The sequence below is a fragment of the Parambassis ranga genome, chromosome 3 (genome assembly GCF_900634625.1).
Source record: "Parambassis ranga chromosome 3, fParRan2.1, whole genome shotgun sequence".
NCBI lineage: Eukaryota > Metazoa > Chordata > Actinopteri > Ambassidae > Parambassis > Parambassis ranga.
The window spans coordinates 2373110-2389557 of NC_041024.1; the positions used below are offsets into that span (position 1 = coordinate 2373110).

General features: G+C 44.7%; 2 protein-coding genes across 3 annotated transcripts in view; both read left to right on the forward strand.

Annotated features, from left to right (window-relative positions):
• iqgap1 (IQ motif containing GTPase activating protein 1) overlaps positions 1 to 6275 on the forward strand; it is a 31233-nt gene extending 24958 nt beyond the window's left edge. Inside the window, exons 23-37 of the mRNA XM_028401085.1 lie at positions 11 to 375; positions 449 to 612; positions 692 to 916; positions 1125 to 1265; positions 1355 to 1439; positions 1750 to 1982; positions 2065 to 2197; positions 2287 to 2389; positions 2877 to 3012; positions 3098 to 3185; positions 3551 to 3760; positions 3845 to 4011; positions 4944 to 5066; positions 5609 to 5717; positions 5801 to 6275. Of these exons, the coding sequence (XP_028256886.1) occupies positions 11 to 375; positions 449 to 612; positions 692 to 916; positions 1125 to 1265; positions 1355 to 1439; positions 1750 to 1982; positions 2065 to 2197; positions 2287 to 2389; positions 2877 to 3012; positions 3098 to 3185; positions 3551 to 3760; positions 3845 to 4011; positions 4944 to 5066; positions 5609 to 5717; positions 5801 to 5914 (2396 nt within the window). The 3' untranslated portion in view covers positions 5915 to 6275. The remainder of the gene's footprint in view (positions 1 to 10; positions 376 to 448; positions 613 to 691; positions 917 to 1124; positions 1266 to 1354; positions 1440 to 1749; positions 1983 to 2064; positions 2198 to 2286; positions 2390 to 2876; positions 3013 to 3097; positions 3186 to 3550; positions 3761 to 3844; positions 4012 to 4943; positions 5067 to 5608; positions 5718 to 5800) is intronic.
• Positions 6276 to 8544: 2269 nt separating this feature from the next.
• The window catches only part of crtc3 (CREB regulated transcription coactivator 3), a 30042-nt gene continuing 22138 nt past the window's right edge, over positions 8545 to 16448 (forward strand). For both annotated transcript variants that reach the window (XM_028401142.1, XM_028401143.1), the window contains exons 1-3: positions 8545 to 9776; positions 12715 to 12825; positions 15662 to 15790. In XM_028401142.1, the coding sequence (XP_028256943.1) occupies positions 9645 to 9776; positions 12715 to 12825; positions 15662 to 15790 (372 nt within the window). In that variant the 5' untranslated portion in view covers positions 8545 to 9644. The remainder of the gene's footprint in view (positions 9777 to 12714; positions 12826 to 15661; positions 15791 to 16448) is intronic.

Genomic DNA, 16448 nt, shown 5'->3' on the forward strand with positions numbered 1-16448 from the left:
CTCTACACAGTCAACGACGATCATCCTCCCATGGGCGTGGTGAGGAAGTTCGTCCACCTGCTGGACCACAGCGACCAGGACTTCCAGGAGGAGCTGGAGCTGATGCGGCTCCGTGAAGAGGTGGTTACCAACATCCGCTCCAACCAGCAGCTGGAGAACGACCTGAACCTGATGGACATCAAGATCGGCCTGCTGGTGAAGAACAAGATCACTCTGCAGGAGGTGGTGTCCCACAGCAAGAAGCTGACCAAGAAGAACAAGAGCCAGCTGTCTGACATGATGATGATGAACAAGCAGAGGGGGGGCCTGAAGGCTCTCAGCAAGGAGAAGAGGGACAAACTGGAGGCCTACCAGTACCTGTTTTACCTGCTGCAGGTTGGATGTTTGTTTTTAATCAGGATCTCGGATTGTTATCCTTCTCTAATGTTTCTTCTCTGCTCCTTTGCAGACCAACCCCACATACCTGGCCAAGCTGATCTTCCAGATGCCACAGAATAAGTCCACAAAGTTCATGGACTCTGTGATCTTCACCCTGTACAACTACGCCTCAAACCAGAGGGAGGAGTACCTGCTGCTCAAGCTCTTCAAAACCGCCCTGCAGGAGGAGATCAAGTGAGAATCATCTCATCATTCAGGACCTCAGCTTCAAATCAGATGAAGTCCAAATGTTGTCTTTAACATCTGTCCGCAGGTCAAAGGTGGACCAGATGAAGGAGATCATTACAGGAAACCCTACGGTCATCAAGATGGTGGTGAGTTTCCACAGAGGCGCGCGTGGACAGAATGCACTGCGGCAGATCCTGGCGCCGGTCGTCAAGGAGATCATGGACGACAAGGCGTTAAACATCAAGACGGACCCGGTGGACATCTATAAGGGCTGGGTGAACCAGATGGAGACGCAGACGGGCGAGGCCAGGTGAGCTTCAAATATCATGATATTAGAGTTAGACTTTTGTCTATCTGATGCATTTCTGGTTTTAGATCCTGAATCAGGAAAGTTTTCACTTATTTTTTGATTCATAGATTTTTAATGCTAGTCTTATATCATCATCGTCAGTCTTATTGTCAGAATTTTTGTATGATACCGCGAGTGTTTGAAGGTCTCATCATTTGTCACTCGACAGTAAGCTGCCGTATGACGTCACTCCAGAGCAGGCTATGAGTCACGAGGAGGTGAGGAACAGACTTGAGGCCTCCATCAAGAACATGAAGACCATCACAGACAAATTCCTCTCCGCCATCATTGTCTCAGTGGATAAAATCCCGTACGTCCCTCACATCTGGCACCGTTTACATTTTCACCACCTGACGTTCACCATGTCTCACATCATCTCTGTGCGCTTTTGTCCATCAGGTACGGGATGCGGTTCATCTCCAAGGTGCTGAAGGACACCCTGCACGAGAAGTTCCCGGATGCCACAGAGGACGAGCTGCTCAAGGTTTGCATCTTTAACTTAAGCGTCTTCTCATCTTCCTCCCGGCTCTGCCTTCTCTGTTTGTCACATATTCCTTCATCTTTCTCACTCTGCTCCTGCTCTTCTCTTTCCGCCTCGCCGACCAGCTGCAGCTTCTTTTTCTGGGTCACGGGCGTCCTGCTTCTCTCAGAGGTGAGCCTGGCTCTCCTCCTTTTTCTGAGCTTTGCCTCATTTAGCAGTAACCTGCAGATCGCTTCATTTCTTCACTAATGATTCATCTAAATAATCCTAAAGGTCAAAAACAGACAAATAAATATAAAACGTTTGATTTCAGATCATAGGAAACCTTTTGTATTACCGCTACATGAACCCGGCCATCGTGGCGCCCGACGCCTTCGACATCATCGAGATGTCTGCTGGCGGTCAGCTGACCACCGAGCAGCGGCGGAACCTGGGCTCTGTCGCCAAGATGCTGCAGCACGCCGCCTCCAATAAAATGTTTCTGGGAGACAACGCCCACCTTAATCCCATCAACGAGTATCTCAGCGCCTCCTACCAGAAGTTCAGGTCGGTTATCTTAATAATGAAGCAGCTGAAAGATCTGTTTCCTAATGTTTTGCCTCATTTGACTCCGTCTTGCCCCTCGCAGGCGCTTCTTCCTGGCTGCATGTGATGTTCCCTCCCTCGAAGATAAGTTCAACGTGGATCAGTATTCTGACTTGGTCACAGTCACCAAACCCGTCATCTACATCTCCATCGGAGAGATTATCAACACTCACACTGTGAGTTTGGGTCACCTCGCTGTTTCCAGTCTGTGCTGCAGAACCTGTGTTCCCGTGTGCTGAATGTTTGGGTGCTTCTGTGATTTCAGCTGCTGCTGGACCATCAGGATGCCATCGCCCCAGAGCACAATGACCCCATCCACGAGCTGCTGGAGGACCTGGGCGAGGTTCCCACAGTGGAGTCGCTCATCGGTGAGAGGAACTGCAGTCGCTGTGGTTCAGACGGGGTCACAGAACCGTTGTTATGCGTTTAAAATAATCCATGATAAGTAACACACAGCACTGGTACTGTTACAGAGAACTGTAGCCGGCCTGAAAGAACAGACTGTGCATCCACCTGCTGACATTTACAGAAGGTGTTTATGTTGTAGGTTTACTGTATGGAGCAGCTATTTATCTCTGCTCCTGACTGTGTCTCACTGCTTCAAGCTGTGCACCAAATGCTGCTCAAAACTCTTTGAATTGTCAGTCGGAGCGCTCCTGCCCTGTGATATCTGAAGAGATTTGTATTTTTGGACACTGATGGTAGTGACACTTTAGTCCTGTGTCTGTGCTGTAGTTGGTTTGTAGCTTTTAGCTTCTGGTGATTGTGTTTAGGCTTCAAAAGCCAAAAAGTTGTGTCCATTATTAAGGATTATCCTGCTCAAGGATCATGAACATCTCCCTCTGTCTCACACAGGTGAAAATCCTCTCCCCGCTGACGACCCCAGCAAGGAGCTGATGGGAAAGACGGAGGTTTCGCTCACACTCGCCAACAAATTCGACGTCCCCGGCGAGGCCAACACTGAGATGGACGCTAGGACGCTGCTGCTCAAGTGAGTTCATACTGAGCACTCAGGCAGGTGAGAGGGCTTCAGAAACGTCTTGACATGTGTCTCTCTTCTTGTCTTTTCTCTCTAGCACCAAGAGGCTCATTGTGGATGTGATTCGGTTCCAACCCGGTGAGACTCTGACAGAGATCCTGGACTCCACAGCCAGCCCAGAGCAGGTCAGAGACACAGAGGGGCACAGAGCGCTGAATATTAACCAGTAACCTGAAGCCATAATCAAGCAGACGGCCGCACTGCTCTCATGTCTGTTGTATCAGAGTGGAAAACTACTGGTTGCCTTATGGCACAAAACAGGAAGCTGCTTTTTAAACATGACTAGGGACAAACCTTTTGTGATGAAGTGCCACTCAGCAGCTCTTTGGCAACATCCTGTTTCCAGCCCAGAAAGTATTACCGCCTGTCACATTAGTTCAGGCAAACATCAGACTTTTCCTTCGAGCTGTGATGTTTCGCTGAAGATCTTTCAAACATGAATTTAAATCTCAGAATTTCTACATGTGTTATTATTGTGCTGTTCCTCCAGGAGGCAGAGTACCAGCGTGCCATGCAGAGGAGGGCCATCAGAGACGCCAAGACCCCCGAGAAGATGAAGCAGGTCAAACCGGTGGTGGACGACAGCCTGACCCTGCAGGGGAAGAAGGACAAGATCAAGAGTAACCTGCAGAGGCTGGCAGAGCTGGGCAAGGTTCACCCCGAGAACCGCTACCAGGACCTCATCAACGACATCGCCAAGGTGACGCATCATCATCATCATCAGTGGGCAATAAATGAATCTTTTCCTCTGTTTTCATTGACCTGCGGTGTGTGTGTGTTACAGGACATCAGGAATCAGAGGCGGTATCGGCAGCGTAGGAAAGCCGAGCTGGTGAAACTTCAGCAGACAAACTCCGCCCTGAATTCAAAGACCCAGTTCTACAACGTGCAGATTGACTCTTACAATCAGTACATCAAGACGTGTATGGACAACCTGGCCAGCAAGGGAAAGTGAGTGGCACACACTTCACCTCTGTGGGTCTCTGACTCTCACAGACACACACACACTGTGATGTGATGGATGATGATTATATTCAGTGACAGCTGCTCTTCATCTCCAAATGCTGCCAATTTTTCTATTAAAAACAAAAAGTTGCCTTCTAGCAACAATCTCCATCCTCTCAAGCAGAAACTCCGTCAGGGAGTGAAGTGCAAAGAATTAACCACAAAAAGACCAAAAACACAGACAGATACACAAAATGATATAAAAAATGGACATACAATACTACAAAGGACAAAAAAATGAGCAAAAAAGAAATAAACCAAACCATAAAACGTTAAAACATAACAGAAAATGAAACACAAATGTGCAAAATAAGACATAACAGGACAAAAACAAAACAGGAAGTCACCAGAGAGAGAATAATACCAAACAGAGACAACACATGTTGGGGCTAAAAATGAGCTGAAAGTAACACAAGTTAGCCAGCAGAGCGCGCACACATCACACACAAATTATTCACTCTCCGTTAGCTTCGAATGAGAGGAGAAAAGCCACGAATCATAAGAGGTCCCCCAGTGGAAACCTGCAAACCTTAGAATGTGGGACACTCTGTGTTCCTGTGCTGGGGGGGAAGCGGCTCACGTGGCGGCTCTGACTTGAGTCTGGACCTTTAATCTGTGGCTGTTTTTTTCCTGCTGGACAGCTGATGAAACCCGGCACCGTGGGAGCAGGATGTGAATCATCAGGCTGGAGGTTCTCCTCCTTTTTTATGAGGTGTTTCTTAGTGCCATGATGTTTGAGTGTTCACTCCTCCTTCACAGAAGCATTTCTAAGAACTATATGAGGTGCCAAGGTCTGGCAGAGGAAAGGGGAAGGGGGGGCTGACAGAACCCAGAACCATGCTTCAGATGTTCTTCTACCTGTCCTTCTTTCTCCTCAGGTTGTCCAAGAAACCGGGCGACCACAAGGCCAAGAAGAGCAAACAGGTTTCACAGAAATACACCGCCGCCCGCCTCCATGAAAAGGGCGTGCTGATCTCGATAGAGGATCTGCAGCCCAACCAGTGAGTCTGATTAGGTTATCTGTCTTTAATGCAGACCCACAGAGGAGGATTACAGCCACCAGTTCTGTTCAGTTTTTTTTTTTTAGTTCGTTTTTTTCACTGCAGTCACATTTTCTTCAGCCTGAGTGGGCTCATTGTTCACTGCAGTATAAAACATCCTGCACCTCTATGGAAACAGCACAACCATGGCTGCAAGCAGGGAGACCTCAGACGAGTCTGTGTGCAGTGACACAGAAAGACACAAGACTAAAAACAGGACAGTCTGTCCACAGACTGTTAAAGCAGGGTGCATGCTCCCTATAGATATTTAAATTTTACATTTTGTTTTTTGTTGTTTTCTTTGAATATTTGTGCAAACAAACATTTCTTTTTTTTAATTTAATTGATGATTTTAAGCCATGTGTTTCTGACAGAACGGCAGGTCACATGTGATGCGTTCAAGGACCATCAGAAGCTTATGTTATGTTCAGATCCTCTGTATGTTTTTAAAGGGTTCAGTCAGATATTTATGAACCTCCTGTTTCCCGTTTTCCTCGTCGCAGGTTTAAGAACGCCATTTTTGAGATTTCTCCATCGGAGACGGTCGGAGTGTTTGAGGTCAAAGCCAAGTTCATGGGCGTGCACCTGGAGACGTTACAGTTAGAATATCAGGTACTGTATGCGTCAGAGTTGTGTTTTTTTCCTCACAGCGCTGCAGCAGCTGAGTGTTTGTCGTTTTTTTTTTTGCCTCTCAGGATCTCCTCCAGCTGCAGTACGAAGGCGTGGCGGTGATGAAGCTCTTCGACCGGGCCACCGTCAACGTCAACCTGCTCATTTTCCTGCTCAACAAGAAGTTTTATGGGAAATAAGAGGGAAAAAAAAGGAGCAAAGGGCCACAGACACTGAAATGTAAACCACAACACCCTCGCTGAGGGTTGCTGAAACACCCCGACCTGAACCATGCTGTATCTCCCACACCTCCCCTGCTCCACTTCTCCAATGTGCCTATGCAAATTTATGTGCATCATTTTTTTTATTACCATGCGTGCTTTATTGTTAATGGAACACTCCACTGTGTTTTTTTTCCTGCTGTCTTTTCATCTGCGCCTGCAGCTCAGTCACATCTCTTTTGGAGTTGTTTTTTTTTTTGTTTGCTTTAAATATTATGAAAATCTTGTGCATGGCCGCTAATTAATTATATATATAAAAAATATGTATGTTTTATGTAAAGAGTTTTATGTCTTTCTTAGTGTGTCTGCTCACCTGACTGATGGAAGTCTCCTCCTGTAGTGTCAAAGTGCCTGAAACGGGCTCGGCTCTGTCTGGTCTGCGCTGGTCCTGCTTCAGAAAGAAACACAGGAAGCTCGGAATAGAGGCAGAGCTGCGTCCACTGTAAAAACAAAAAAACAAAAAAAAACGGACTAATCTCTGAGATTAACGTCAGAATTCTGAGAAATCATCTGAATTATAATTTTTAATCTCACAAACTTTTTTTTCTCAGAATCCAAACAGAAAAGATAGAATTCTGTCATAATCCTCTTCTGTAACGTGGGGGCTTTTATTTTGAAAATCCTGTGTAGTGGATTAGTGGAAGTCAGTAACAAAAAGTCAGAGGGGGTGGAGAGAGAAGGTCTCATTATTCATTATATGAACACCTTATGCTAAGGCAAAATACAAACAGCAGAGCTGGACGATGGTGGAAACAAAACCAGTATCAGACCAAACGTTCTACTTTTAAGGATTCAAATAAAAAAAATGATTTAAATCTTAATTTACGTTTAAAACGTCCTCTATCACTGCTGACCTCTGAGTGGAGACTTGGGACATCACTGGATGTACGATAGACATGTTCACTTTTAATGTAGACTCAGAGATGAGTGGACCACAGCTCGTGTGTCCCACGTTACACCACTCCTCTCTACTTCCTGTTTGATTTTCCTGGGTTCAGCAGCATCGTCTTCCCTCTAATGATGAAGCCTGATCGTAGGTGTCCCTGTGTAGGCGCCGTCCACTCGTTTTATCGGATTACTTCTCTCAGTGTTTGACTGTCTTTAACCTGCACATCTACATTTTACCATGCATGAAACACAAACGTTCTAAACAACTTGCAGAGCTGTTACGTGGTTTGGTCTCAGACTGGACAGAGCCGGCCCCCCGCCTGGCCGCTGGGCAGATGTGTGCAGTTGTTGGTCTTTGCTCGGACGACTCGCTAGAAATTATTTTACATGTCCCAAAATTTATTACATGATAAAATCAGAAGTTTATTTATATTGTATGTGTGGAGGATGTGCAGTATTACAGTACCTTGTGCCTCCTGTAGATGTCGCTCTACACCATCTGGTTCATTGTGTCAAAACATTGATTTCAAAAAGCTTTTTTTTCTAAAAAAAAAACAAAAAAAGAAGAAGTACCAACAAATATGCTGAGCTAGATTGTCATGTAGAGCTGCTCTGGTCAGAGGGTCGCTCTCACTCACAGGCAATAAAATGTATCCTACCTGTTTTAGAATAAAGTTCTACCAACACACACTGCACTGTTTCTTCATCGTCATGCCACTGTGGAGCCAGAGGAAGAGTCAGAGTTCTGTACACAAATATAATCAGATTAAAAGCTGCTTTACACACACATATATATATATATTTTTTTTGCCTCTAACCTTATCCATGCAGGACACTGCTCCTTGGTGGTGTGTGTTTTGTGGCCAAGCATCTCAAGGATCACTGTTGCTGTGGTCTACATCAGCTTGTTGGTCTCAGTGATGGACACAGTAGGGATTGTTTGTAGTGCTGCATTCACATCCTCTAGTAGACTCTCAAGAGAGTACTTCACTTAGTCTTAGTAACCGGCTGCGGAGGTTCCAGGTGTCCATCTTGTCCATGATGTTCTCTCTCAGGTCAGCTGCTCTTGTGTTAAGCAGGTGGGGGCTTACTATTGGGGCTTGGTACCCAATCTCAGGTGAGGATGATGATGTTGTTTCCCCCCTGACCTTGTGTCCTAGCTCCCCCTTGCCGTAGCATTTGTGTTGTATTTCATCAATCTCTAGTTGTGATAGCAGTTGTCGTTTGCAGATATTGGAACACTGAGCCACTAGATGTTTTTGCTGTAGTGTAGATGGTGGGTTTTGAAGTTTCCATAGGTCCCACATCCGCTTCATGTAGACCCCTAATGCTATTTATTTATTAATTATATACCTTTCTAAATAATTGTTGTAAAAATTGGACATTTTGAGAATAATTGAACTTTTTAGGAGTTTCTCAGGGGTTAAAATGTGATGTGTACTTTGATAACCCCACATTTGTCTTAAACCAAATTCCTGCTTTACTCCATGTTCTCTCTCTTTTTTTTAAGAATGAATATCCAGAGTAATTTATGTTACAGTACACATTTTAAACTTGTGAGTCCTCCCTGCTGAGGCCCGCCTCTGCCCCCCCCCCCCCACACTGCCAGCAGAACGTGTTGACTTTGTCGCCGCCTAGTGGACGCTGCAGGCATCAGCCGCGTTTAACGAGGTAATGTTTGTCTCTGAGTAGTGAGAGGATAACAAGCCAGCGGCTCCGAGTCCGATGTTCGTGGCTCTGTCAAGCGAGGAGCGAACAAGCTGAAAAGCAGCGGCGGCAGCAGCAGCAGCAGCCTCCCGCTGGACTTCACGCTCTGCCGGGGACGAAGGGACGACACTCGGCTCCGTCTGTTGTTTGTTTATCTTGCGGCTGGAGTTTGTCTGAGAGTCTCCGTCTCTGCTGTCCGTGGATTAACACACACAAGACTCGGACTCCGAAGCGCTGTGATATCAAGCAAAGTGTGAAACTGTGCTCCTGCATCACGCGTGGATATTCTGGAGTTCGACTCTCCAACTTCTGTGTGCATTCGTAGCACAAAGTGGGAACTGCGTGGGGAGTCCGAGCAAGGACCAGCGGACACTTGTTGAAATTTAGCGAGCGAACCTTTGCCCAACCGCTGCTGCTGCTCAGCTTTGCTAACGTCAGTAGCGAGATTTAGCTAACGCGGCTAACAACTTTCTCGCAACGGCAGCTCCGAATATTTCAGCTTATGTTGTTTTTAAGTGTGTTTAATGTCGACACATGACGAATGTCGACAAGTGGATGAAAGTGCGTTCGTCAAAAACCGTTGAGATGGCTCTGACAGCGGCTTAGCTAAGTTAGTTAGCCCTCCCCGTTCACCTCCAGTGTTATGTTAGCAATGACGGCTAACGTAATGTTAACCTTAGATTCAAACAAGTGGTTCGCTGGAAATGTGTCAATATGAAGTTATATCGTGGCTTTAACTTGTTGTAAGCAGCAAGATATAAGGTTGGAAAGTTTTTAAAGTAAACTCGCATTCGCAGATAAGTTTGCAAAGGCTTTATTTTCTCTGCTTTCTCTCCGGGAGAATTTAACTTTTATAAGTAGGAGCTTTAGCTTAGCCGCGCTAGCTCGGTTTTGCAGTAGCACACAGTCTGAATTAACTTTGGTTAAACCAGTTCTAGGACTCTGATGGGTTTCCTGCAGCCTTCACTCAAGAGACCTTGAACAGTAGACTCCCGGCACCGTCTTTTTTACTTTTGTTTTTGTCCTCCAAGTTGGTAAAACTGCGGCCCGCAACATGTCCAGCTCCCCGGGCACAGGTGGCTCAAACCCCAGGAAGTTCAGCGAGAAGATAGCGCTGCACAACCAGAAGCAAGCAGAGGAGACGCGGGCCTTTGAACAGCTGATGACAGATCTCACGGTGTCAAGGGTAAATACACTTTATTCTCAGATTATTGTCGTGTGTTGGTGCCCGAATCCCGAGAGAGAGAGAGAGAGCTGTCCGATGATGGACTTCACCTGCTGTCAGAGAGTCCTGGTATTCAGCCAGAACCTCCTGTTTCCCCTCATGCATTCATCCACATCTGCAGACTGCAGTGCCAAATAAGCTGCCTGAAGGAAATTAGGAGCCAGAATTTGAGGTGCACTGATTTGCCCAGATTTGTTTTCTGGAGTCAAACAGGAACTGTGACAGCGGCTCATTAACATTTTGCACCACCTGCCAAAAGTTGTAAACAAACAAAGGAAGCAGTGTTGAGATATGGTTTTCTGCAGAGCATGGCAGGGCTGTCATCCTGGTGAATATGAACTTTAACAATGATGTGCACTTTGCACTGCACTGTGAGAAATAGGAGCAGAACTTGTGGGTTGCTCTTTTTAAGGGCTTCCAGTCTAGTGATATGTTGCAATATTTATCTCTAATTAATGGCAAATTAGTTTGGATAGTATGAATTTTTTTTTTACAATCTGACCTGAGAATATTGGATTTTTTTGAAAACACCTAAGTGTTTCTTGGATGTGGTGTTTTTGGAGGAAACTTTTGATGCCTCCGTCCGTGACAGCACTTCTAAAACTCCACACCATAGACGCAGCTCTCCCTCTTGTGTGCTCAGTGATGTGATGAAGTGATTGTTTTAAGGCTTGTGTTAGTCAGTGTCAGCATGTCTGTCAAGGTTTAGCCTGATATTCATTGTGAAGCCTTTTTCAGTCCACAACAATAGGCAAAAATTGACTACACCTGACTTAATATATCCAATTTTGAGAGGCAGTAAATGACAATATGTATTATACATACTATACATATATTAAATGTAATGTATGTATGATCATCATTTGATTATGTATTTAAAGTTATTGACTATTTTGATAATCAATTTGTCAAATAAGTATTGTTAAAAATCTGTCAAAATAAAACATGAAAAAATCGATTTTGTGAAATATCGCAATATTTTATTTGGGGATACTGGAATCGATTTAAATCGATTTTTTTAATCAATTATTTATGGGCAAACATTAATTTAAGCGTCTTACGTTTATGGTGCACACTGTCTCTTTAAGCAGCTTAAGCCATCACGCGATAGCTGTTTATTTTCTAGTCTCGTGGCCGTTGTTACACAGCTCAATGTTGACACTGAACATGGCCGACACCGACGACGAGATACGAGAGGTGTGTTTACATATACACACACACATATTCGCAATATATCGTCTTTATTACAGTATCGGGACATATCGTATTGTATCGTGACATGTGTATCGTGATATGTATTGTATCGCCAGATTCTTGCCAATACACAGCCCTATAATCATAAGCAGGATATATGAAGATGTCATATTAGATTCTGGGAGGATGTGACAGATCAGTAAAATGAAAAGCCCAGTAATCAATATAAAAAGTGAAATCAGTTGTGTCAACATATTTGATATTTGTCTGACGCCTGAAGCGTGAAGTAGAAGATTTTAAGAGAGGAAGCTGATCTGTTAGTTGTACATCAGTTTTGCAGTTAGCATGTCATAGCATAGCCTCTCCTTCAGGGTGCTGATGCACTGTGTGTTATTAGATTTCCTTTGACCTAGTTATTTGAAAAGTTTAATATTTCTGGGTTTGGATCTGCAGTTCCAGTCGTGTTGTCCTCGTCTTTACAGAGACGGATGGTTACCAGGGTTCTCAAAAAGGGATTTGTTATGTCTTTGTTTTTCTCCCTCTTGAGAACATTTGAAGCGTATTCAGTGTAAATATAGGGTCTCCAGGGATGATATAAAGGCCCTTTTCACGTTATTCTCATACCATTGGTTTACAGTGCGCTCTTTCTGTGAGAGGCAGCGTCCTGAATGGCCAGTCAAAGAGGATGTGGTTTTGAGGTGACATTGAATGAAGTTTGCCATAAGGTATGAACTGTTGGTGACCCCTGTGAGACAGAAAAGCCCGGTCAGAGAGGGACTGACGCTGGCCGAGGCACAGCATGCCCTGCCAGCAAACAGCTGGAATTAGAAAGTAGCTGCTCAGCATTTGCACCATTGGACCAGAGGACGTGTTATAAACTGCCTGAGGGGCTTCTGGATGATTCTGGATGAGCGTTGTGTTAATTGGATGTCATTAAATAAGCTTGTCTGTGTGAGTAGTTTCTTAGTATTTTTGATGAGACTGTTTTTATAAGCATCTCTGATGGCTTTCAAATGCAGAGAGAAGAGGAGGTTCCTGCAGTGTCAGGCTTGTTTTTGGTTCTTTTGAGTTAAGAAAAGTTGTTTTTGCTGTTGTTGTATTGCTTCTATATTTTCACTCTATCGACTGTCTATAGCTGCGGATAAATTCAAACGATGGCCTGTCTATATTTAACAGTTTACTTGCAATTTCTTGTGTTATTTCTGTTAGATCTCTGTAAATCGAATGATAAAATCAAATAAGGTCGGTCTTTGAGATTCAAATTTTGCCCTTTCGGGCAGTCCAAGGAAAAAGCTGGCCCTCTGATTTGCCTGTTCCTGATCACAGCTGAGGACTGGCTCGGTTTCCCTCACCTTGGCAGAACAAGCGGCTTTCTGTGTTGTGCGCAGTAATCACCGTGGCATCTCTTGGTAGGCTGCTGGTATTGAAGCCAAGCTGCCGGTTTCCTAGAATGTGTTTCTGTGACTTGTCTTCCTTATACATTGCTGCCTTTTTATAGCATCCACAGACTGTGCCTGTCCCTTAGGCATTGTTAGAGTCCATTCTTATGGCTTATGAAGACGATTAACATCCTTTGATAAGAGATGCAAAGAAAAATGAGTGAGACAAAAGGCTCCAGACTCACATTTCAGACACTGACTGGATTTTATACCTGGTCTAACAGTTGTTTGTGGTTGTTTTTTTTGTCCCTGCTTTTGACTGACAGGTGCAGTTTCAGAAGATCCAGCAGCTTCGCTTGTCTCAGTCCCGGGCGCAGTACTACGGAGGCTCTCTGCCCAACGTCAATCAAATCGGCAACACCAGCACTGAATTTCAGGTGACGGTCAGAAGATGCAGCACCCACACACCACAGATTTAAAATGTGTTAACACCTCTCTGAGGCAGTAAGCAAATTTAAATATGATGGACTCATGGCAGTTTCCAAATGATTGGCTTTTTTTTTTAGTCCAGGAGAAAGCACATACCCTTTCTTAGAAAATAGAGCCCTAAGAAGTAGAGCCTTTTATCACGTACATCTGCTCTCCTTCTCTGGTTTTCCCTCATAAATGATAAACACAGACTACTGCCACCTGCTGGTGTGAACAGGTATTACCTTTCACACAGGGGCAGAGCGTGTTTTCTAGCTTCGGCTGAGGTGTTTGCAGCAGATTGCTGGTTATATCTTGTCTTGGCCTTTAGACCCTGTTCACACTGGGGAAATCAATCCAGCTAGAGTGGGATTCAGGCCATATCGGATATATCCGAATAGTTTATTTTTCTGAGTCTGAACAATGTGAATCTGGATATATCCGGATTGATTTCAATCCCTATTACGAGGCGCCACCTAGCAGTTTGGAAGACAACAAACAAGCCGAATTAAGCTGGATTGAGCGCTAACACATGTGTGTGATAGCCAGATTTGAAAATAGGTCTGAACATATCCAGCTTGAAGGCTATCTGGATTCAATCCTACTCTAGCTGGATTAACTTTCTCCAGTGTGAACAGGGCCTTAACTTAGTAGATGCTATTTGCAATTTAGCTGTAGAAACATTGCATTTTGTGCACTATCCTGATGAAGTAAAGTAGCTGACTGTGTGAACTAATCTGTCAGGAATGTGCTCTCGGGTCCATGATGTCCTAAAGTGCTACAGCAGAAGTTGAGCTGGTTTCAAGTCCTTTGCTGAACGGCCCTGTTTTTAGTTATCTGCATCACCCCAGCTGTATTACTGCAGTGCTGTCCAAATAAATGCAGAGGTAGCGCACCCCTCTCTTTATTCTGAACATGGCCTTAAGATGTTCTGCATTATTTGTTGTGAATGTGCTGAAGTACTTCTTCAGAAGAATGACTAATGTAAAACTAAACACTGATGTTTTCTTTAAAGCTCTGCTCGCCTTGAGATTACAACATACCAAATTCAAGGTCTTGTTCTCATTTCTGGGTTTTTCCAAGGCTAATTGTGTCTGACACCCAGTTCTAACATGTAACCCAACTACAAAAAAAACTGCACTGGACCTTCAGAAGTGCAAACAGACTTCTCCAGAGAGCGTTAAATTATTCAAAATTAGTTTCTGCAGACTGGGAGAAGATGGAATGAACCATCAGCGCAGTAGGACTCCGTGCTGCTGTATGTGAGCTAACAAAGCTGCACAGTCACACCGGGCACTGTATATGTGTTTCAACTCTCCAAGGAGAGAGCTATGCGGGGATACAGAAGGTCCAGGTAAAAGTGTCCTTGTTACAGGAAAGAATAGCCCTTTGAGTCAGAGCAGTCATTGCAGCGCTGCACCCACAGTGTCCAGAAAATCAATCCCTGCACAAGAGGAGAAAGTCCCTCTTACTTATGGGCTCCTTTTCACCTTCACTTCTGGGAACAGAACTCGACAAGCTAAATGGCTTCTAGATTCCACTTGATGATAATCATTTGTTAGCCTCACTTCAAGTAAATGAATGCAGAGTACTTGTCGGACTCTGAGGTCACGGAGTAGTTTTATGCATTATTCAAGTCTGTATCGACTGCATCCAGGAACAGCATTCAAATGTGGATTATATACTTAAAATCAGATGTGGGGTCTGTTGCAGGTTGTTACAATGTGAACCCTGCTCATGTTTTCCATCATAGGATTATATCGTAGGCAAAAAATATGCACAGGGGAGAGGTGAAGCAATTGATTTATTACAGTACGTGTTTGTCTGTTTTCCTGAAGTGGCAGGATGTGATGAAGCCAGTTTTACTCTGTTCACACTGTGGGAAAAAATGTGGCTTAAGCAGGATTCGGCCGCATCCTGATCAATCCAGATGTGTTTTTTGTGTGAACACCTCGAATCCGGCTGTATCCAGTTTGATTTCAATCCAGCTAGATCCACCTACGAGAGGTGGATCTAGCCGGATTGGCTCAAATGTGGCTCAGGTGTGAATGCAAATGTGGCGAGCGAATCCGGCTAGCGACATGCTACTTCCGGTTAGCGATGTGCTACTTCCAGTTCACGGGACAAAAACCCGCATGACGCATGCGCACACGTGGCGCGAACGGACTCTGTATATTACGAGGCGCCACCTAGTGGTTTGGAGGACAGCAAACATGCTGGATGAAGCCAGATTGAGTGCGGACACAAGTGTGTGCTAGCCAGATTTGAAAATAGGTCTGAACGCATCCAGCTTAAAGACTGTCTGGGCTCAATCCTACTCTAGCTGGAATGACTTTCTCCAGTGTGAACGGGGCCTTTCTGCTGTCTTTTTGAGAACATTAAGACACCAAATATCCAAAAAAAAGGATGCTTTGAGCAAAAGAGAAAAATGTTTACAAGCCAGACTGCCAGCACTTCCTCAGAGGATGCTGGTTGGTCTGCAGCACCCGCGGTTCTATCCTCAAAGTCTGGCTTGAAATCTTACAGGAAGTATAAACCGGAGCAGGGAGGACTTTTCTGTGGGGCAAAGAACTTCAAAATACTTGTTGATCATTCAAAATTCAAAAAAATGCCTTTTATTGTGTCTTCTGCCTGCTTGTCTTCCCCTGCCTGCTGCTCACAGCCTTTATCACAGCAACATAATAGACATTTCAGAGTATTTTCTTGTTAAGTGTCAGATGTCCTTCTCTCTCTCTCTCTCCCTGCCTGCCTTTGGTAAACTGCTGTGTTATGATTGTGAACAGTCATTTCCTGTCTCCTTCACAGGGTGGCTTCCCCTCAGGGTTAGACTCTGTCAGAGGGACCCGCCACCATGGGCTGGTCGAGAGAGTCCACAGGGACCGCAACCGCATCAACTCCCCCCATCGCCGACCCATTGACAAGCACGGACGGCAGATATCCTTCCAGGCTTAAATCCCCGACAGTAGGAGATCGCGCACTTTTGTGTTTCATATAAAGGTGTTGTCATCATCCTGAAGGTTGTGCGGTGATGTGGAAGTGGGTGTTGTAGCTTCCAGGTTGTTGGTCTTCATTGTTTTTGTTTCTTTGTGTATATGGCGTAGTTTAAAATGACACTTACCAGTGTAGGCAGCTGTTTTTTAGCCTCAGGAACAGAGTTAGTCATAATGCTAATCTGAAATGTGACGCAGGGCCAGTGCACTTCTCTTATGTCTAATGGAAATTCTCAGCATATTCTGAATGCACAGGGATGCTATGTGTGCAGTGGGAGATTTTATAATTAGGCTTAATTATTTCTATGGTAAGAATACGCAGTGTGAGGGGACAGACCTGTGATTGTGTGCACTGCTCCTCTCTGCTAAACCCTTCAAAATTGATTTTCCCAGAGCCTCCTCAGATTAGATTGAGTAAGTGCAGATAAAGATTTTGTTCTTCTGCCTTTAGGTTGCAGTTGTCATGGTCTGTGTTCATGTAAATCAGGTTTTGTTTGATTTTGTAAGTCAGATTGTGTTACATAAATTGTTGCCATTTAAATTGCACAGTCAATGCTCAGCAGAATGTTCATGTTTGTCATAATTCGTCACCTCTGCATGTA